Source organism: Ruditapes philippinarum, unplaced genomic scaffold (genome assembly GCF_026571515.1).
Source record: "Ruditapes philippinarum isolate M1 unplaced genomic scaffold, ASM2657151v2 ctg3001_1_1_1_1, whole genome shotgun sequence".
Taxonomy (NCBI): domain Eukaryota; kingdom Metazoa; phylum Mollusca; class Bivalvia; order Venerida; family Veneridae; genus Ruditapes; species Ruditapes philippinarum.
The window spans coordinates 97,122-121,077 of record NW_026858206.1 but is presented as its reverse complement, the minus strand read 5'-3'; the positions used below and the strand labels follow the sequence as shown (position 1 = coordinate 121,077).

The 23,956-nt window shown below is 32.6% G+C and overlaps 1 protein-coding gene across 3 annotated transcripts; it reads left to right on the top strand.

Annotated features, from left to right (window-relative positions):
• The first annotated feature begins 311 nt into the window (after positions 1 to 311).
• On the top strand, positions 312 to 21,158 carry LOC132752482 (ankycorbin-like). 3 transcript variants are annotated; one of them, XM_060742810.1, is made up of 10 exons: positions 312 to 466; positions 9,764 to 10,115; positions 12,630 to 12,835; positions 13,303 to 13,497; positions 14,219 to 15,057; positions 15,503 to 15,709; positions 16,264 to 16,785; positions 16,973 to 17,199; positions 18,036 to 18,152; positions 18,386 to 21,158. In XM_060742810.1, the coding sequence occupies exons 2-10, from the start codon at positions 9,856 to 9,858 to the stop codon at positions 18,537 to 18,539; spliced, it is 2,727 nt and encodes a 908-aa protein (XP_060598793.1). In that variant the 5' UTR covers positions 312 to 466; positions 9,764 to 9,855; the 3' UTR covers positions 18,540 to 21,158. The 3 variants fall into 3 exon arrangements, with proteins under 3 accessions (XP_060598793.1, XP_060598791.1, XP_060598794.1); XM_060742808.1 differs by lacking the exon at positions 312 to 466 and adding an exon at positions 539 to 819; XM_060742811.1 differs by lacking the exons at positions 312 to 466; positions 9,764 to 10,115 and adding an exon at positions 11,632 to 11,891.
• Positions 21,159 to 23,956: the final 2,798 nt, after the last annotated feature.

The following is a 23,956-nucleotide window of genomic DNA, read 5'->3' as shown; positions in this document are numbered from 1 at the left end:
ACCTTTAATCTAACACCCTACCAGGCAATGTCGAATATTTTTTAGCGCGAATTATATGTTCAGATGTTGATATAGTTTCCTTCGGAGGATTTCCAGTTAAGTGTCATATTAGACCTGCTTCACCAACATGTTATACTATAATATCGTTAGTATACTTATGCCAATAACGCTTCAAACGTTGTGAATAGACGCGTAATTACCACTTCATGACGTGTTTACGTAACGTATATATACACTGCTCGATAATATTTACCTATACGATCTATTGTTATACCTAACGTATTCATTACGCCGTAAGATAGTAAAAGCGTAACGACAACTGCAACGTAACGGAGTATTATTTCATTAATATGTGTCCATGTTTAATATGTAACGTAAAGATTTATTCAAATGGTTTAAACGGATAAAACGTACGAAGAGCGCAGAGACCGAGAAAAAATTGCGTCTAAATTTCGTGGAGGTTTAGGTATGTAAAAATAGTTAAACTTCCTCTTCCCGAGCGATAAATTTTACGTTATCGATATTTCAGCTTATTTCAACTCGGCTTTAGTTGAAAGCGGAAGAAAAAAAAACCTTAAGCGTGTTAAATCTAAAATAACTGAAGTACATTTTTTATTATTATTAAATTCTGTGTAAAGTGATTCGATTCGTTGGACAGCTTTTTTCCATATTCATTTCATTTTAATCTTCAAAAATTGAAATGTGCACTCCAGAAGACAGTTTTAAATTCAGATTTTAATCTTTGGTAAATAATCGTGATAAAGAAATTCATTTCATAGGCTAATCTAAAATGGATTAAACAATACCATATACTAAGAGGTAAGAGGTTATCGAAAATGAACTTGTTATACTATTTATTATAATTGGCAGTGTCGTTTTCGCCGTCGTCGTTATTATCACTATTGTCAGCGTATTCATCATCATCATCATCACCATCACCATCACCATCATCATCATCATTATCACTCTCATCATCATTATAATCATCATCATTTTAACTGTCATCAACACCACCACTGCTATACCCCACCACCACCACCACCATCACCATCGTCATCATCACCATCATTAATATTCATCATCATTGTCATCATCAGTATCATCACATTTTTGTGTGTAAATTTCTTAACCTTAATTACCTAAGAGTGAAAACTTAATAATACATCCAATTGGACATCCAATATAATATCTGTTTTATTTTGGTGAATGCTTAATATAATCGTCATGTAGATTATAATCGTTGGCCTATTATTCCTTAAGGTTCTAAAGGAAATGTTTGGCTGTTATATCAAATGCTCCTTTATCTTTAATTTAAAAAACAACAACAAATAAACATTCAAACATACAAACACATACACATTGCCTATGATCAAGGAAGGCTACTTTTGTATTAATTTGCATATTGGAATTTTAGAACCGTATTTGTCATATATTATGCTTTGTGAAACTGTTATACGGTTGATTCACTTTAAGAAACGGAAGGAGGTATATAAAGAAAATGAGTCAATTCGCGGAAGTTCAGGTAATGTCATTAAGGATTTTGTAGGTCTTTTCACGCGTCCGTATATTGGTAAACATAAATCATATACGAATATGGATATTTCAAACAATAAAATCTTAGTCATTTATGTAAGTTATAGATAATTATCGGCACGGTAAAATGTACTCGTGAGATTATTCTTAATATATTCTTTTTAAATTGTATTAGGTGTGGTAAATATATATATAGATATGATTTTGCTTAACGTGACTTAGTGCTTTTTATATGGGTTAAAAATAATGTTCGTTTAAAGAAACAAATTAGCAAACGATCATTCCGCCTTTCTTTCTTTCTTTCTTTCTTTCTTTCTTTCTTTCTTTCTTTCTTTCTTTCTTCCTTCCTTCCTTTCTTTCTTTTTTCTTTCTTTCTTTTTTCCTTCCTTCCTTCCTTCCTTTCTTTCTTTCTTTCTTCCTTTCTTTTTTCTTTCTTTCTTTCTTTTTCTTTCTTTCTTTCTTTTTCTTTTTCTTATTTCTTTCTTTCTTTTTTGTAAATGTTATATATATACCTATCACTGTCAAACATATGTAAGAAAAAATATGAATGAAGCAATTTTATGAAGAAATATAATTCTCTCAGTAGAAGTAGGTTTCATTCGCCCTAGCTTTTTGGCAAAGTTTATGTTACAGCGACAAGCTTGTTGTTGAATCAGTAGTTGACAGCCCGTGACCATCTTTACATCGTTACTAGACCAACTACGGCTTCCTTTTCCTTGTGTACTGTCGAAATTGACAACAACAACATCAATGTTGTTGGGACTAAATGTCAAACAAAAACGTTCACCTGTTTTTTATATAATGAGAAAAAAAATAGAGAGAGAAAAAACACCAAGAAAACATTAATGAATTGGTCTGTATCAAAGGTAAATTTCTTAAAGCGAAGAAAAATGTATAACTAATTATGATAATGCATGCAATGTTTATTAATATACCATATGATTGATCAACTGCGAAACTACGGAGGCCCATTATGGATATTTTTGAAGCGTGTCGCAGCTCACTGCGTAAAACTACGGAGGCCCGTTATGGATATATTTGTAGCGTGTCGCAGCTCGCTTATCATTATAGACGTGAGACGAATGTAATATATAATGTACTTGATTTATGGACACGAATTTTGTCAGAGTTAGTGTAGACGAAACAAAATTGTTTCCTGCTCTCGTAAGTAGTATGGATGTCCACATGTGTCGAAATGTGTCGGAGGGCGTTTCTGGTCATCAACCACCAAATAAGTTGGACAATATCTATGTTATACTACTCTTTAAATTAAATCTTTATTTGTTTTCGTAAAAAGTGATGAATGTGTTTCCGGTTTATGTAACCATCGATTATGTGTATACATTAAAAAAAACTTATCCAAAACGCCACAGATGAGTGTAACAAGAAGAACAATACTGATGAATTACCAATTTCGGAAACTCCCGCTGTTAGATTAGATAATTACTAGAAATATGCCAATTCTGTATATTTTTTTCTTAAAACGTTTCTGAATAAACAGGATATTATTCGTAATGACTAATACCAAGCAACAAATATAATTTTATTCAAATCAAACAGTTATTGAATTTTAAAAAAGTGTATCGATGCTGTTAAGATAGCAAATCATATTGTCATAATTATGTATCATTTCGAAAACCGGTAGCGGAAACAGCCGAGTCACTTAACTCGTTGGCCGTTTGCAGTTTTCTAACATGGTAGGTTCCTAGGATTAATATTTTATCTTATTATCATATTGTAATAGTTTTTTTTTTACTTATTTTTATATAATGATTTAAAATGAAAGATTATTTTGAAATATTCAGTATGTAAATGATGTTTATGCTGTTAAAATATCTGTTAATCAGAGTTAACTTTCTTGCATATGAGACTGGCGTTTCCGTTAGTTTCACCCATGCCGGAAATTTCATCTGGCATGGGGGGTTCCAGATGAGTCGCGTGCTGTACAATGGCACGATAAAGATGACGTCATTTTACCGTTATGAATGATTTTGTAATTCATACGCTGTTGAATGAAAGTAGTTACGGTTGTAATGATATAAATTTTCATTGAAAATAAAGATAAAGAATTTAAAATATAATGGAATATGGTAGAATATGCAAGAAAAAATATCTGACATATGTTTGCGGTTCGGATCGGAATATCCGGCCCTCGGTCACCCGCCCATGGGCGGATCACCTCGGGACGGATATTCCGATCCGAACCGCAAAATATGACAGATATTATTAATCTCTATGCACCATTTGACTATTTTTTATATAAGTTATGTGCAGAGAATCATAATTATTTCGTCATTAATTAACATTATGCAATCATAATGTTTTGATTGACGCTAAAACCGTAAAATTGACAATTTGGGTCATGGCACAATCTCTGCATTGTTTTTACGTGCGAAACGATTAAACAATCATTGATATTTGTATATATTGACCCGAGGCGCTCAAACAGTACGAATCAATTTTTGTTAAAACTAAAGCTTCTTCAGTCTTAAATGAAAAAAGACCTGAAAAAGAACCTCCGAAATTGTAAGATATATGACCGGGGCGTAAAAGATTACAGAATTTAAGTCTACCGTACACTATCTAAGTTTATAAACACGAACCGAAATTATAAGGAATATCTATATAAGACTATAATATATATTATAATATGTTGCTTGTGGAAACTCTTTTAAGGTAATTATAATACTTAGAATTTAATGTCATTGAACTAAAACACATTTCATTTTATTTCATTCTTAATTTAGACGAAATTAGACTAGGCTACGTGAATATTTTGTAACTTAATATATGTAACATGCATTGTATGATTAAGCGGATATTGGGTTTTAAAAAGTTTACTTCCTTCATGCTCAAGTTAAGATTAAGAGGTTACCAAGAAAGATACATTGATCGGACGTGGCAGGTGCTTGTACCTGGGTAACAGGGTACACATTAAATTGTATAGACTTACAAGACACGCAGCAGTGGATGCTTATCAGGCATATTAACTCAAGTAACTGGCGGCCCATAACGAAACATGTACGTATTGCATTCACTGAATTTCGTAAAAAAAAAACACTTTAAAAATACGACACATATCGCATAGTTCTGTGTATTATGAATGATTTTTGTGATATAATAACAAGGAATTCCACAGTTCAAATTCAAACGCTCTTTTAATAAATACATGACACGGAAATTGTCGAAGCTCACCGGAATCATACGAGAGATTGGAAAGTAAACTAATGGCCAAGATTCTTATTACCTTCATTAATGTTTAAATCGATGACGTCAGAATACTACCATTTTGACTATTGTTAAACATGGTGCATACCAATAAAATAAAACAAATCGGTTCAAAATTTGTATAAAAGTAATCATTAACCTTACTTCGATCAATCAAAATGTCAAACAAGAAGAAAAATGTCAGGTTTTAAAGCTTCTAATAATACTTTAATTGTTATTATAACATTGATTCGTAAAATGAATCATTGTTTAAATAGATAAATCATGATCGGAAGACGCTCCGCTGGTACAGACATATAAATTAAATGGGATTTAACTCATTACAGGATTGGAACAGTACCTCTAGATGCTTGCAAAATTCATGATCACAAAATAAACAAATATCGTTTTTTTCGCCGATTATTACATTGTTCATGCTTTGTACATACTAGAATCGGGGTAAAAAGATGAATTAGACCTTTTAAAATTCATTCCGTTGGGTAAAAAGGCAAGATTTTAGCATTTTATCATTCAAGCGCCTTGTCCGGTATATACCGGAATACGATATTTAGTGTGGTGCGCCAATCCTTGAATTATATGCTGAAAAAAACTTTTTTAAAAGACGAAGTTCAACTGTAAACCTTTATTCTTAAAAAGGCCGTTCGCATGTTGCAATGCATTTATTTTAAACCAAGAAGCTGTCTTCAGATGTATGTTAACACTCAATGTAAACCAATTTTTGTCGTTGCTTGAAATAAGCGTATTGTAAAAGGTCTACAGGTGTTCGTAAAATCTACATTGTAAGACTAATGGTATATTTATTCAATTACCCTTTAATGTACGGGTTTGTGCAATGGGGTTTCTCTTCTTTAAATTTCAAAAATCTACCATAATATATAGCCTAGCCAGCTAGGTAGCAAGAAGGTGCGGAAATAGTAAACACCACACAATTAGTGAATTACTGACATGAATTAAGGACATGAATGATAACATGTCCGGGGTTCGTACTCTCAGTCACTGAAAGGGCAGATGGACCCTTATTAACCCTTTCGCTGCCAGAGGGTTATTGTTTTATTGATCACCTATTTGCCAGAGGGTTTTCTAAGAAATTACTATATTTTTAATTAATATTATTATTATTATTTGTTATTAGTATTATAATAAACATATATGTTTCCAAATCTGTGAGTATAATAATAATTATTGTCGATGGCATAATTTTCTTTATATTTATTTTTATTTTTATTATTATTATTAATAATTTATTATTATTACTATTATTATTATAAAACGGCTAAAGCCGTCCATATGGCAAATACGCCGAAAATAACAGGGACGGCTTAAGCCGTCCCTATGGCAGTGAAAGGTTAAGTATAGAATACATAAAAACAAGGATTTGCAGACTGACCTGGCTCTGTACCGGTGGCAAGGGTTAAATTTTTATGTATTCCAGCAGGTTAAGGGATAAAATTATTTCTTTGACACTGGTATAGACAACTCTAATTGATTATCGATAGCATGATTTGTAATGTTAAATGATCATATTATCTCAAGATAAGAATGGATCACAAAATAATTCCTTAGATCACACATTCCAAAGTAAATTTGGACAGGGAACCAGGCTAGGTATATGTTTAACCCTTCATATTTAGATTAGCGAAGAAAACGCAAGCTTCATGCAATTAATTACGTCTTTATCACTATTTCTTCACATGTCTATAAAACGTATTTCATTATTTGACTATGAATAAAAGCTTATTAAAGTTTGATTAATGTACTGGTCAATAGCTTAAGCAGACTTAGGTTATTAACTTATTTTTTATTACGCAGGAATCCACCATTGATTGAAAAGAGAAAGGACTGGTTATCAAATTGTAACTAAAAGCAGAAAAGTTTCCGTTCAAATGTATGCGACACCAAGAAACAAAGTCAATGCACTTTTTGTTGTCATTAGTGTTATGAACAAAGTTTACACAAACACTTGGAATGGACAATTCGGTTAACTAATTGTTAAGGACGGTTGTTATTGACTTTAAAAGAAAGGATGCGTGATAAAATTTCAAAGTCACATATTTAAAAGACGCATAATGACACAAACTTCCTAACAAATGTCAGCGTTATCCATCATAAATCTAATGATTGATGTCTAATTAATATACATATTATCATTCAAGGTCCTATTTTTAAACCAGAGCATGCTCAAAAGTTCCTTTATTTATAATAAAACTATTTAAAATGATAATTAATTCTGCCTCGCCGGTTATAAATGTCAACTGATCTTGTTTAAAACGTCAATTCATTGCCCACATGCTATATTAGGTCAGGAATGGCAACGTGAGTTTATGTTAGGATTTAGTGATACTATATGTTCTCCTTTGTTTGCAGGATATTGGTCTAGCATATTTTTCTACAGATTTTAAGGAATAAATCGCGAAAATACATTACAAATGAAAATTCCACTATTTTAATCCATTTTGAGTCAGTTTCACACCGAGTTTTTCTCAAGATCTTGAGACTATATCTGTTCTCCGATCTAGATGCACATTTTATATTATTTCGGTAGAAATTTGGCTTTTGCCAATTAATAGAAATTTTCTTTGGTGGTACGATGTGAAAAAGAATGTATTTATGACCCGTCACCTCGGCTAAAATGTATATGCAGTCATTTTCATCATACAATATGCCAAATGTTTTTGTTGTTATGTGTTTGTTTATTTGTTGGTGTTTTTTTTTTAAGAATTAAAGATTTGTATAGCAATTGCCGAAAAGTACTGCTTAAAAGTTGGAAAATATATTCTTAACGCAATACTGTTTCTTATTTACAGTGATGTTAAAAGGAATACATCTTGCATGGTAAATCAATTAAATATGTGAAAATAGTTATAAATCAAAATATTTTTGGAAGATTTCTGCTTAATTCTTGTATATTATCTTGTATGCAGGAAAGATAAATACGACTCAGTAAAAATACCTATGAGACAAACAGCGCAAGATTAATTTATATTATTTCATAAAAATACCTTTTAATTTCTAAAAGAAGACTCCTTGGACGTTACACAATCTAATACCATGTGTCATTGCATTGTTAGTTAATTAGTAAGTTAGTTAGTTGGTAAGCTAGTTAGTTAGTTGGTAAGTTAGTTAGTTAGTTAGTCTAGCTAAGCTAGCTAAGTTAGTTGGTTGGTTGGTTGGTATGTAAGTTAGTTAGTTAGTTAGTTAGTTAGTTAGTTAGTTTAGTTAGTTAGTTAGTTGGTTAGTTAGTTAGTTAGTTAGTTAGTTAGTTAGTTAGTTAGTTAGTTAGTTAGTTAGTTAGTTAGTTAGTTAGTTAGTTAGTTAGTTAGTTAGTTAGTTAGTTAGTTAGTTAGTTAGTTAGTTAGTTAGTTAGTTAGTTAGTTAGTTAGTTAGTTAGTTAGTTAGTTAGTTAGTTAGTTAGTTAGTTAGTTAGTTAGTTAGTTAGTTAGTTAGTTAGTTAGTTAGTTAGTTAGTTAGTTAGTTAGTTAGTTAGTTAGTTAGTTAGTTAGTTAGTTAGTACGTTAGTTAGTTCAGACGACAAACTGGTTTCTGCTGATTATAGTTAACATTATATGTATATAATTTATCATGTGATAATGGAAAGAATAACTTCAAGATTCCAAGAACATATCAATTAAAATATTTCATTACAATCTTTTATTATGACATATTTGCTGAATTATAATATTTTAATTCTTTCTAGCGAGTTTAAAAACGAGCTTAATTAATTACAGCTACGACTGAATTTTAATGAAGTGACGTATATTTTGCTTTTACGAGATTTTACGACGCTTTTCGAGATTTTCCTTTTAAGCATTTTAGCTTCGTTCAATTAAATATGTCTTAGATTCAGGTGTGCATATGTCGTAAGGCTAAATTAGACTTCCTGTTTAAATGATATATATCGTCTGCTTTTAAAAAAATTGTAATTTCTTCTTAAAATTTTAAACCGCACATTCGAATGCCTTGATAGGTCCCTCAAAAAAGCAGGAACTCTATTGATATTAGACTTTAACTTAGGTTAACTGCCGGGTAAACATTAAGTCCATAAAAACGACATAAAAACACTTTTGAAAAATCACACTCTACACACTCACATACGTTTACGGTTTTTAATTCAGATGTCTATCGCACGAGGAAAAAATGATTTTTTACAGTTATAAATGAATTCTTCTTATATTAAGTGGTTGTTAGGATTCTTGCTCCAGATGCTCAGTTTTAAATCCATCTTATAACAATAAAATCAGCCAAAACAGGACATCCCTAATCCTATTGAAATAGCTGTTAATGTTGAAAGAAACATATTGAAACATATTAGAACTATACTAAAAATACTTAGCACGTAGAATACTTAGTACGTCTAGTCACACCAAAAAAAAACAACAACAAACAAAAAATTTTTTTTGTTTGTTTGTTTTTGTATTTTGTTGTTTTTGTTTATATTTTTTTAATGTTTTGTTGTACCCCCCCCCCCCCACAAATAATTCGTAATTTCAAATTTGCAAAGTATTGTGTGACAAAGTTTACTGACCGTCTATTACTACCGGATGCAAAAATTGACATTAAAAGTGTGTCCTGTTTTGATTTTACAGAAAAAACAACAGCTCTGTTTTTTAAAACACTTGTGGTTAACCAACAATTCAGTCAACTTCCTTGCTTTTGAATACAGATATTTCTTTCCGTTTGTTCATTGGATGGCATTGTAAATAACATAATATATATCATAAATAACATATTAATTATATTCCGGAAATAAAGCAAAATTCACGTAAAGGGAGACAACTCAACAAAAAATATCTCTTACCTTTGCAATGCTCACTTTTGTATGGTGGCTGATTTGTGTCATGTCGTAATTTTGCTCCGCGGGACAAAGTCACTAATTAATAAATATTTATTAAAAGCCACTACATAATTATGCAAAAAAGAGATGTTTCAAAGATATTTACCAGAATGGCATATTTGCTGTTTATTAGAACTATATATGTACTTAATAAATGCATTTCTCTTTCAGTATGAGTTGGTGAACTTTATGTCATTTTAAACAATGGATGGACAGACAATAAGAAATGGGGATTGCACTGTATCAACTACTAGTTATTCAAAATGGATTTAATTTCGGCTGCAAAGAATGGCGATTTTGAGTCTGTTTTTAGTTTACTACAAAACGGCTGTTCAACCGAGTTACAGGATAAAGACAAAGCCACGCCCTTATACTGGAGCGCGTGTCATGGACACACCAACATTTGTGAAACATTAATCCAAGCAGGAAGTGACGTCAACACAAGAGTCACGTGGGGATCGACACCGTTACACGCCGCTGCCGATAGGGGACATAATTCTGCTATAGACGTTTTGATAGAAAGGTGAGCTCTTGATAAGTCCATCATACAAACATAAATATAAACAAACAAGTCTTCACACGGAATCGCAATATTTCAAATGCATTTCCATTTCTATCAAGCAAAACTATTTTTTTACGTTTTGTGTTCAAACGCGTCTTTTCAATTTTAACATAAATAAAAAAGAGTTTAATTTAAGACTATTAAGAAACTACAAAGATGCGTTTTTATATCAATCTTTTTTTTTGCATCATTAATGCATAATAAATAGCAGCCTTATTAATAAGTATGAATAAATTATATTATATGACGTAAATTGTAATTAATTTAGGATGTTTGCTGAAACTAAGGTCATTGGGGCATATTTATCTAAATGTGTTGAAAACAAGAGCTCAGAAAAAAAAACATTCGGAGAAAAACATTTTAGAGAGTGACGTGTTAGCTGTCAGGTGTCTACAACTCAAATCGCATTAAACCGGTCAGTTTTAGAACCTAATCTAATTCCCCCCACTGCCCACTTGAAATTCTTATATTGCGACGTTGTGGTCATTCTTAAATTAGTAAAATAATCTAATAAAGGATCTTTCTGATACGCATACACATCTAATTTCTTTAAAAAATCTAAAGGAGTTTCGAAAACAAGGAATCTAGTTAAATTTGTAGCATGTTTGAGGCCTGTGAATCGTGCTTCCTTTAAACTTTTTACAACAGTGAACTCGGCTTTTAAATTTCATGGATTCTTTAGTTTAGAAAAAAAAAGTATTTTAAGCAACTAAGAATTTGGACACGTAAACACTGTCATTATTAAACAAGCGCTGAGCTGACATTTCTTTATGTATTCAAAAACACCGAAATAATCTATGCAAATAAAGCAGATTTATTTCGGCCGAGAATCTTTTTAAAGGTACTTCTTGTTCCTTCTAAAACAACAGTTGGGAGAAAAACGAACAACAAAATGGTAACAAATATATGTCATATTTCAAATAAGTCTGGTGTAGCACATGCATATTGGATATAGAAAGCGGGATAACTCTCCGATTATTAATCTTATTAGGAGTTATATTCACTTCTTAAGTCACTGGTTGTCTTAAATTTTGAATTGATCGGACAAACCCCCCAAAAAAACTGTAAATAAAATCTTTACATAAATGAATTCTAATTATCAATTATGACCGAAAAGGATAATGCGTTAAAACGCCCGAAATTAACATTTTAATCGTTTTGTTGACACTAAATGATCAAGCTTATGATTTATCATTGCTTTAACTAACTATATATTCACTAGAAAAAAGTCTGTTATTATATTTTAACTTTGCTGATTCAGAAAAAAGTCTCATTTGTGACGTCATTAAATGATGTTTTATACTGACAACCATTTAATTTAAAATAATAAATTTCTAAATTTTTTTTTTATGTTTTCATGCATATTAATTGCCAATTATCATAAATTGTGTATTAAATAACAAACGAGAAATTGTCGAAACGGTCTTTGTGATAAATTCACGAGTTCTTTATGATAAAAGTTGACACAAATTAAGAGGGAAAAATACGTTTATATCTTCATATGATATGCAAATTACATGCTTAATTCCGATGTAAATCGTGCTGTAAAATCCATGGATATGCAACGCCATTAAAATGTCGCGAAAACTAATTCAACTTTGCGATACAAAGCAGACGTGGGCTTCAATGGACAAACAACAATAACAATATACTCAGTTTTTTTTATTCTTGGTATATGAAATATCAAGTGTTTTTTTGATGTATTTCTTGGAATAATTCTATTTTCTGACAAAATGGGTAAATATATTTATAAATTTTATGAAAGCAGCAAAATTGTATTGTTTTGTTCAGAAATAGGTATAGCAAGACAGATTAATTGGAAGCCTTTATCGAACTTACAATTTACATATCAAGGAAAAAAGTAACTGAAAAAAAGAAGCTTTGTTAAAAATATGACATATTGCATAAAAGTATTGGTAATTATTTAAATTATTTGAAATCGCGAAAAAAGGTTTTCAAGATGAATCCGAGAAATGAATGAATTTGCTCTCCAAATATATCTATATTGCGGATGTGATATTTTTTCTACATTTTGATTTTGTTAATTTACTCTGCAAAATTCGAAGATTTTTTCAATATTATTTTATGTATATAGAAAGCTGAATGAAATGTTTAATTTTGATATGTCACAGGGTGAGACGGGGACTCGAACCCGGGACCTTCGGAATACCACTCTGTACCAATTGAGCTATCCGGCCACTTACACATCCTAAATAGTGAACCGTGACATATTTCCCCGCAATATTGAAATGCGTCCGCGAATTTAACAAGGCAATGCTAATTATTTAACTCTGAGCTATATGCAGTCACGGTCCCCCTTGGCACCTAATGCCACAGGGAGTGAAAAAAAAACAGTTCTGAACCGTTATATAAATGCTGAGAAAAACCTGAAAATTGACCGAACATCAGTTCAAGTATACCATATATATCTGGACAACAGAAGATATCAGTCAAAGTTGTCGTTTTGGTTTTCAGTGGCGCAGACGTTAACTCACAAAACAACCGAGGTGACACTGCGTTACACATTGCAGCGTACCGAGGGCACAAGGAGGTCATAATGACGTTATTAAGGGCTAAAGCTGACGTCAGAATACGTAACGAGAAAGGGAAAACACCCCAACAAGAAGCGATGGAAGGAGGTAACCGTGCCATTGCTGAGGACATTGTTGAATATGCAAATGGTAAAATTATATTTCTGAAAATGAATTGTAAAATATCATGTCACGTAATTCAAAATGTCAAGGAGAAAACATACAGCCTTTTTCATCTATTTACAAGAAATGATGTCTACGATGACGTGCGTTGGCCTTTTATTTTCAGGAAATAATTAATTAATTTCAAACTGGATCATAAAATTTTGTTATTGTAGTCATTAAGATAGGCATAATAATATGCACCATTGTTAGAAATAATGATAATGTTATTTAAAGTTTTCCTTGTGGTCTATATAGAAAGACAAAACGCGTATTTCACGCCGTTGACTTATTTTTGACGTAGTGTCCATTGACCGACTGGATGTTATTGTTTGTTACGCATCACAATTCAGTGGATGTGTTTCACAAAGTCTGAATCGTTATCCATATTCCTTTGCAAGAGACATTTTTTTCTATCAAATGCACACACGTTGGATCGGCTTATTTAATTACAGTTCAGAGAAGAGTGGGTCAACGTCAGGCTGTGACACCAGACGAACTCATTCCAAGAAATCCACCGGAAATCCGGATATCGAGCGTGGCTCGCCGGAAGTCAGAGTGCGCAATTAGTTATCACGTGACAGAAGCACAGCCAGTAGAAAATACGGAAGAAGACCCAGATTACGAGAATTCTGAACGAAGACCTTCAGGTACTCTTTACATACATTGATTAAATTTCAAAATATAGATCTACCTGTTTTTGGTTCAAATTGTAAGACAAAATATATTGATGTGATGTAGTTCAATTGCTACAAAATAACCTCTTAAGAAAAGAAGTTTCTATAACGCTATTTTATCATTTTTGGTCTGTTTCCAATTTGAAACAAAACATAAAAAAAACCCATGGAAATCTTAAGGCTTTTGACAAAGTATCTATACATTAAGGATCTACATAACTAGTTATATGATCACAGATGAAACGCCGTACAAATCGTCGCTGTGGTATAAATATCAATAGTGTTAATTATCTATAACAAGTTCTTATCATGTATGACAAAAATATGATTAAAAACAACAGCAACAACAACAACATCGAAATGCTTTTATTGTTCGAAGCTCACTAAATCTAGAATGCAAAACAGTCTTTGCAGAGCAATCTCTTTTGAAGACAACTAGTTGGGTTGAAAAAAAGGTTAAAGGTTAAAGTCTTACTTTTAAAGGATGATTTATACTGTTGTTTTAAGAAAGTTATACAGAGTGCCATTCTATATAGTGGTTGTGCTTAATATATTGACCTGGGTACATGGTTCATTAATATTCTAAAATCGTTTCATAATTATGAAGCAATTCTAATATAGTTGCAATATAAATCTATGAAAACAAGAATAGTTTGAAATTGCTGAAATCTCATTTTTATACGTTTATATACAGTTCCCGGTCCACTACCCACCTTCAGGCACAACTCCCTGGACATACCACCCCCTCGACCTCCTATTGCCAGGAGCACCAGTTTCAGTGGCAAAGGGGATTCCGCGCTAAACAACGTCCCTGACAACAATAGTGAGAACCAGAAGAAATTATACATGGCGTCCAGAACTAACTCCGTTGGTTCGATCCCTTATGACACAAGTCGAATATTCTTGAATGACGTCAACGTGAAGTTTTACACAGAAAATACAAATACGCACTGCCAACAAGACACGTCATTGTCTCAGCCAACGTCAGACTTTACTGATACTACCTCAGCGTATAGTAGTGATACGTCATGGCGCACGCCATCAATGACGTCAAGCGAACCTACAGAAAGTTCTGACTTTACTTTGAATCATTCGCGGACCGTTCCAGAAGTTCCACCAAGGGCGCGTTCTCAAAACAGACCGAATCGTTTGTCCCTTGGCTCCTCTCGCGAGATATTTGATGGTAGCCCGGATGCTGAATTAAAGAAACAATTAGTCGAATCTTATAAACAGACAGAAAAGCTAGGTAAAGAGAACGAGGTGCTAAATTTTAAGTGTTCCACTTTGCTTGGTCGTCTGTCAGATACTGAACATCTAATGAAAGAGCGCATTAAAGAATGCGAAAATCTAAAAGAACTTCTCAATGTTAAGAGTCAGGATATTAAGGAAAAAGAAGATATCATACAGGCTCTGAAAAATAACCCAGTCACAGTGAGCAAAGTTGTTGCTAACAATGGATTTAAACATTTCACAGAACGACTAAATAAGACACTGTCAGACGACACTTTAGACGAGTTTCAAGAAATTCTTCGTGTAAGTAAAAACTTTTATCCAACCTTACGCACGAAAATTTTGTTCACTAGATTAATTTTTTCTCAATTGCTTATGTGAAAAAAATAGAGGAACTTTGAGAGTTGGCTTTATTAAGAATGACATTGCCTTTGTTAGAAATATTGCTTACCGAGATAGATCTATGCTATTGTTATACTTTTTCTTGATACATAACCTCTTTTTTACTTATATTGAAAGTTTTATTCCTAAGACCAACTTTTGACTTTTTCAACTTTATTTGACCCTGCCATCCACCCTCACCCTGTTTATCAAACTGGGATCATATCTATAATTTTGATAAAAAAAATCAAAAGAGATCTAAGACTTTTTAAAATAATCACTTTGTCCAATTCGAAAAGTTGTTTTAAATAATAAAAATTTTTGTATTGATTTCTCTGGCATAAATACTTATTCATTTTGTTTCCAGGAATCTTTACAAAACTTTGCATTAAGCCCGTGTTCGACTGTTGAGCAGCTGGATGCGCCGCACAGAGAATGGGTACCAGGCGTTGATTACGTCATCATTGGACGTCAGCATCTGGAGGACATGGTTGACCCGAATCAAGTATACATGCCTAAACAGTTGTCGTTCCTGATCAAACATTTGAAAACCGGAAGAAAGCTTGTCTTAAAAGTAATAACAATTTAATTTTAAACATCAGCTCAATGCACTGTTCGTTATGAATTTGCCTAACGCTAAAGATCAAATAAACCAACTTAGAAATTCAATTTTTTTCCAAACTTTAAAGACTTATATAACAATCATGGAAACTGGTTTTAAATCCGCACTGCTGATAGTCCATGGGGTCCAAAACAAAATTTGTCGTTGGTAGCTTCTTCTAAATAGCACAGCAATAATAAGAAAAACCACCGTGAAGCGTGCCAAAGAAGGCATGAAATGAAATGTTATAGGGTCCTTTTCAATAAAGTTCATGAATGAAAATGGCTTGTCACATGTCACCCTGCGCGTTTTCCAAGAAAATATATTTTGCCCAAAATATCAGTTCTTATCAAATGCGAGCTACTTGAACTATTGAGAAAAAAGCCTTTATATTACTTTGCAAGGGACGGTTACATGATGTAGAACCCAGTCAAGTACGGATTGGCACTGGCTTGCGTGGTACAAAGATTTACAAAACAGTGTAAAATTAATGAGACTCATAACGTGCGTTTATTTATTTGTTTCAGATGTTGTTACGCTTTAGGAAAAGAGGTGAAGCCGACTCTGATATTGCCTGGCGATCAACAGACGAGTTTGACATCATGGACAGACTGTCAGATCAACCAAATGTTACCAAAGTGCTGCATTCTTACGAAAGCTCTACAGAACGATTCAAGAAATTTATAGCTGTACCACATGGACATCCATACAACGCGGATGAATTGTGCAGTCGGACTACTTTCTTAGTTACGGAGCAAATGATAACGTTGACAACATTTATAAAAACGTTTGCGACAGAAAGTAATTCCTCCCTAATGTCAACATTCTTATTACATTCTTTTTATCAGTTGTTATCGGTGCTTTGCGTGCTTGAGGAACTGGGTATTGAGCACAATAATATAACAGATACAACAATATTTGTTAACGAAGAGCTAAGACCAATGTTAGGAGGTTTTGAAATGGCATCATTCAACAATGAGGTAAAAGATATTCAAACAGAAGGACCGCCTGATTATGAAAATGTGGAACATCTTGCTAGAGGCTCCCATGTAAGTTCACCAATTTTATTTTTTTGGAAATTTAGATTCTTTTTTAGGGGGTATCAAGGCTGTCATTTGTTGTATGCAAAACATGGGGTGATATAGCGCTCTATAAACAATATACATGTAATTCGGACAGATCCATTCTTATTTAAAGTAAAGTCTATGCATGATCTCTCAAATTGTTTTATTTCAGATGCACAGGTTGCCTAGAAATTTCGCTAGAAGAAATAATGACCTATTTGCTTTAGGGAAATACTTTGATAACATTCTTTTGGATGATGGCATACAAACATCAGACGACGCTACGTGGCCACAGTATACTTCCGGTTGTATGGCGTCTCTTCCGCCGTCCGTTTGGCAAGTTCTTAACGGCATTATCACAAAGTTTCAAAACTACTCAAGCCGGGATTGCTTGCATCGGTAAATTTTGTATTTTTTAACTATTTCTAAAGATGAGTATTGTTCTGGACTTACTCGTTGAAGTAATGGGCTTTAACATGCGAAATAAATAATAACACTTCGGTGTAAATCTGCAATATTGGTGAGACATACATGTATACCATTCGTACGATAATATCCCAATGCTGAAATAACTCCTGTCCCATCTATATTTTATAAAATGCAATATATTTATTAGATTTTTTTTATGCATTAACATTATATTAAAAGCACATAATTATACCTTAGATATTAATATGTTTTCCTTCTTAAGACAGTGTTAGTTTAATACATATAGATAATGGCTTTGGAGCATGTTAGATGCTTATCCCCTAAAGAAAATCGTTCTGCTAAATTATTTGTCATGAAAGTAGCAATATGTTAGCAAAGAAGTATTTTGAATTCCAAACAACATACTTAAATAATTGTAAAGTGCTAATTGCCAATAGCAACAAAAGTAAACGATGGTCTAGGTAATTCGCAATAACATTTTGTACACTATAACAGAGCACTAATAATAAAATGTTTTTGTTCAATATAAATGAAATATTTCTAGGGCAATATGGGACCCTTTTAAACTAAATATGATATTAGAATTATTACGTCATTACACATGTAATGTTTCTATTAATTAAAGTTTAAAGTCGATTTTTTAAATTTGTATTTAGGGATACTTTTTTCGGTATCGATGATTTTGATATTAAAACATAATAGTAAATTTTTTTTGCACGATATTTTTTATGTACGAGTATTTGCATATATATTTTGAGGGTTATGTCACAACAAAGTGTTAGTAAAGTTATCTCCATGTTTTACAGGATAGGGTTCTCATTGTTTGGACCTCGAAGAGGAGAGGTGTGTAATGTTTTTCAAACAAAGACGTACATGCAGCAACAGATGTTAAAACTTTTAGCTTTAAACCCCGTCACGCAAAGGTAAATTCGGATATTCATTTTTTATGAACAATTAAAGAGACATTTTATTAAGTTATATAAAAGCAAATAGAAAAGATACTTGCTGAGAAGACCTAAAACAGCTTCTCATAATACTACTAGTTCTCTTTTTTTTATGGGCACATTTGAATAACGTTTGACGTCTTGCGTTCGCCACTTTTATATGTTTGTATTTTCTCACGTTAAAAAACCACTTTTATTTGTATTTTTAACAGAAATGCCGCACAACCAGAACAACTTACCGTATCAGATGCCGTAGATAGAAACAAATACGAAATCGAGACTCACTTTTTGTGTAACATCACTCAAAAGCAGCTGTGGGACATGTACAAGATGCTTGAAAAGGATGATTTACTGCTGGATCAATAAACGCTTGCAATTCAAAATTCAAACGCCAGGCGACATATGACTTCCTGCTGGAGCAATAAATGCTTGAAATTCAAAAGCAAAGAGCAACAACTCTTATGAGAAGATGTCAGCATTGAAGGAGAGACTTCAAAAGTTTGTTCGAATCAAGATAATGACTGATGTAACAATTTAGAAATGTTGATACTTGAGAAAGGTGTCCGAGTATACTACCTTTTCGATGACATGGATCTCGGTGTATACTCATTTTGATTTGGTAAGGATCTCCGAGCATCTTACCTTTTTGAACGAAAAATTGTATGGCGTAGAATCAGTTTGTTAAATAAGTCTGTATGTGTGTTGTTTAAACATACAAATACACAAAAACGTTTACCTTTCACACGTGACCATTGATATTCTAGCACTATAAGAACAATGGAAAGTGTTTTAACAGCAATATTATGCAACATTATCACACACAGAATAGCCAACAAACATGTCTATGAATTCGGCAAACTTCGTCGTTTTCAGTTTCTGTTGTTTCAATTAAATTATTAACGGCTTCGGAACCGCTCAGGTGAACTCCTCACAACAATCACCTCAGTACTGATATGGGGGGATCACTGCGTAGGAGACTGAAGATGTTCTATTGCTACTGGTCATTATGACGCATGTTTCTTTTATTAATGAAACGGAAAGGGACGAACTATGTCGAATTTTCACGAGCTTATGATGCACATAGAACTATTATAACCTTTATATAGATGAGAACAAGTGATTATGTATGTAAATATAATATTACGAAGAACGGAAATGACGTCAGGAGTTTAGTTGTTAGTTGATATCTTTAAAAAGGATTGTACAAACTAGAGTTACCTCAATTTCTCGTAAATGGCAACTTTTATTTTCAGGAGTTGTGACGGAAAAAACACTATTTTGTATCATGTTTTGTGTTCATATTTTTGTCATATTTGAGCCGCGTCATGACAAAACCAACATAGCGCGTTTGCGACCAGCATGGATCCAGACCATACTCAGGATCCATGCTGTTCGCTATCAGTTCCTCTACTTGCTATAGGGTTTGTAAGCGAACAGCATGGGTCCTGATCAGACTGCGCGGATGCGCAGGCTGGTCTGGATCCATGCTGGTTGCAAGCCCATTATGTTGGTTTTGTCATGACGCGGCTCATATTTATTATTATGATATATTTGTGTGTTTGAAGTGAATATGGTATATACATGTACTTAAGCAGTCTGATTATTTTACATACTCAAATTAAAGTTAGGGTTTACACTTTGAAGTAAGGTATATTTCATATAAAATCAAACATGTTTATTGTTATTGAATACTGAACACCAATGTTATAAGTACACAGTGAACGCTACAAGATATATCTCACCGATTAAATACTAGTATAGCATTGCATTTACGTAGTACATAATAAACATAGTAAAGTCAACTATGTTGTCATGCTTTCGACAATATTTTCTTTATCTTGATCATATTCTTGTGCTCACAGCAATTTCCACAATCATTTTGCTCTACACATGTATATTTAATTTATATATTTACAAGATACTTTGACACATGTAATTACAAACGAAAAATAAATAGAAATAATAATGAAAATAAAGTGATAACAAATATGATTATAATATTATATCAAAACAAGAAAAACATGAGACGTAAGTTATACATTTTAAATTTTTGAATATGCAAATGACCTTCGAGCTCTGGACTCATGTTTGATATATTGCAAATTGTCTTTCAGTGGATAAGATTTGTATTAAAATAAAACTTTTAAAATAAATACAGCAAAAAGACAATTTATAACTTTGATTGTAAATTTCAATTTATGTTTATTGTGCTTTTCTGCGGTCCTATCATAATCTTCTGTTGTGTCACAGTATGACCTTGACATTTGACCTTTAAGTAAATCTCTTACATGTCACAACAAATATCTATGAATAATTATAATTTGTAACACATTTTTTTTTCATCATCATCATCATCATCATCATCATTATTATTATTATTATTATTATTATTATTATTATTATTATTATTATTTTATTAACTTTAATTTTAGCAGATTTCGACATTCTGCAATTAATTCAGATTTGACCTTGACCTAGTGACTTTGTAAAAAACACCTCGATAGAGCGTTTTATCAGACTTAGCATTAATACTCATTATGTTAAGTCATTTATATGCTTTCAAATTAATATGAATGAGTGGAGATTTTATTATCATGCCGAGTTAACGGAAGTGGGATATTTGAATAAACATAGACTTGAAAAGATACTTCTAAATCAGTTTTATGGCAGCGTTTGAAGTCATAAGAAGTATTCATAGAATTGAAATATTGGGTAGCTCGACTTCAATGGTGGTGTTAGTTATCTTGATTTGTTTCCCTTTGTTCTGAAATGAAATGCACACAACAGTTTTGTCCGTTTTCAGTTTGTTAATGTTTTTTAGCTTTCCCAAGCGTGTTCGCGTTGTGCTCAAGAGTCATTTTTAAGGATTTGTCAATTGTTCGTTATCTTGTCCGTCGTCCTAGATTAAATAAAGAAATAAAGAAAGAAAGAAAGAAAGAAAGAAAGAAAGAAAAAAAGAAAGAAAGAAAGGCAGAAAGAAAGAAAGAAAGAAAGAAAGAAAGAAAGAAAGAAGAAAGAAAGAAGGACAGACAGAAAGAAAGAAAGAAAGAAAGAAAAAATGAGAAAGGTGTTATTGGTCTTACATCAGGTGAGCGATAAAAGGATCGTCATGGCTCTCTTGTTTTTTTAATATAGTCGGTTCACTGTGATATATCACTAAATAAATAAATAAATACGCACAAATATATCTAATACTCTTGTTTTATTTGTATGTTTGAATGTTTATTCTTCATTCGTTTTTTTTAAGAAGTTGCACTGACAACTTTTGACCATTAGACATATTTTCAGATTACTTGGTAAAGAAATTTCACACCATATCCTCCATTTTTTCAGGCAAGTGATGTCCATGCAGTCCTCTGATGAAACTGAGTAGTTACGTAAAATGAAAGAAAAAATATTCCTTACTTAATTTGAACCAACATACTACATTATTAAGTCAATTAAGACTAAATCAGTTAATTAAATGAATATGTTCATCAACACAAATAAGTATATTTGCTGTGAAATATCAAAAAACTTTCATTTTTTGAGTTCAATGCACATTCACAGTCAGTCTTAAACGAAAAAGTAAATCAAACGTTAATAGACTGATAAAAAATATATCAAAACAGAAACCACCTTCAAGGGCCTGCTTAAGTTCGAAACTAAAAAGGTTAAGTCAGGCATAGGAAGGATAGAATGTCTTACACAAACTTTGTCATATTCAAGAAATTGAAAACAATATATGTCTATATGGGGAAATAATCTTACATAGCAAGTGTGCACTAATTATTAAACGTTTATCATATTTAATGACTTAAAGCAAGAACATTTATACAATTATTTATCTTCGTTAATTAAATGAACATATCAATAAGATAAAGTAGTTATATCAAAATACATAAATTACACATTATGAGCCACTACAAGCCATTATATACCTAGTGATTGAATATAAACCGAAATACAATACGATACGTTATATAGATTCAAAGTATATAACACTGTGCGGTAAACTGTTTTTCTTTGATGAACGTATGTTTGATGGCCGTGTCCGAGTCTGTGTTACCTACGAAAATCTGAAAACAGTCGTAAAAAATAAATGAGCCGCGTCACGACAAAACCAACATAGTGCGTTTGAGACCAGCATGGATCCAGACCAGCCTGGGCAGTCTGATCAGGATCCATGCTGTTCGCTGTCAGTTTCTCTACTTGTTAAAAGGTTTAAAAGCGAACAGCATGGATCCTGATCAGACTGCGCGAATGCGCAGGCTGGTCTGGATCCATGCTGGTCGCAAACCCATTATGTTGGTTTTGTCGTGACACGGCTCATTTTATAAATGTATCTCTCCCATTTATCTCAGTATTTTGTTGCTTGACACCGTACTTGACACAGCAAGATAAACTGATACAATTTAATTCCATTCCTTTCTATGTTGGCTGACTATGAATATATGAGTTGTAGCGATTCATATATCGTAGATTCTTCATTTAAATTTTAAAAGACAAGAATTCAAATCTGCTGCCATTTTAATTAAAGACGTTGTTTTAATCAGCTGATATAAGTCAATGGCAAAGTGTAACCAGCAAACATAGACAGATTATCATGATATACGAATGATAGTTAAAGCAAACTTGGTGCAGACGACATTTAAATTTGTGACCTTGACATAGTTCCACGTTTGATAATACAATTGTAAACATAACACTGACCGATGAATGAACTTTCATGGTCTAACAAGTGGAACACTTACGATAAGAATATTTTATTTTACGCCACTTTTCGATAATTTCAAAATTGTTTTAATCTCCGTATGAAAATAGGACATATTTCATGTAAGCAAAACAATAACTCTCGGTCATTTCCGTGCATTTCCGGTAATGTACCGATCGATCATGTATAAAAGTCGATGGTTACCTGCAAAACAACAGAACAAAAACAGTAAAAAAAATCTCTTAGAGATAAAACGTTGTAGGAGTGTTGAAATTAAAAAAAAAAGTTTTCACCATTTTTCAACAAAAGACTTAATTAAATTACAAAAAGACTTAATTAAAGACTTAACAAAATTCCTGTGAAATACACAGAGATGAACTGAATAAAAGTAGAGTTTTCATTGGTCATTTTGACCCCTTTATTCCCACGAGCGCTCCAAATGTGCAAAAACGCCTTTAACTACCAAGCCAGCGCTAGGTATTCTGACAAAATACGGACGACATGTTGGTCCGTTATATGTTGACTGGAAAGAATGAAAAATCCTAAAATAAGTTGCCCGAAACACACTTGCTTTTTTTCCCATTTAACGATAGTCCATCTCTAACATGTGGTCAATAAAGTTACTGTTTTTATTTGAATATTGTATTTAGAAAGGTTGCATTTCTGCATTGCTCCGGATTAGTTCGGCGATTCTTTCAGATCTTTTATATAAGAAATGGAAATAAGAGATTTTATAAACATGTATAAGGGATGAAGGGATGGAAACTTGAGATTTTATATATAAGAAACAGAAATTTGAGATCTAATAAAAAATCTCGCAAGATTAAGAAGGCTGTTGGCGCTTACGTTATTTCAACAAAAGAAAAAGTTTTGTACTATTGCACCATATACTAGTACCCCATGAAGGGCATATTTCGTAAGCATATATGAGCCGCGTCACGACAAAACCAACGCAATGCGTTTGCGACTAGCATGGATCCAGACCAGCCTGCGCATCCGCGCAGTCTGATCAGGATCCATGCTGTTCGCTATCAGCTTCTCTACTTGCTATAGGGTTTGTAAGCGAACAGCATGGATCCTAATCAGACTG

Excerpts from the sequence above, each read along its gene's own strand:
- LOC132752482 (XM_060742810.1), top strand. The coding sequence starts at position 9,856 with ATGGATTTAATTTCGGCTGCAAAGAATGGCGATTTTGAGTCTGTTTTT. Across the intron at positions 10,116-12,629 it reads ATAGACGTTTTGATAGAAAG|TGGCGCAGACGTTAACTCAC; the intron begins GTGAGCTCTTGA and ends TTTGGTTTTCAG. Across the intron at positions 13,498-14,218 it reads TTCTGAACGAAGACCTTCAG|TTCCCGGTCCACTACCCACC; the intron begins GTACTCTTTACA and ends GTTTATATACAG.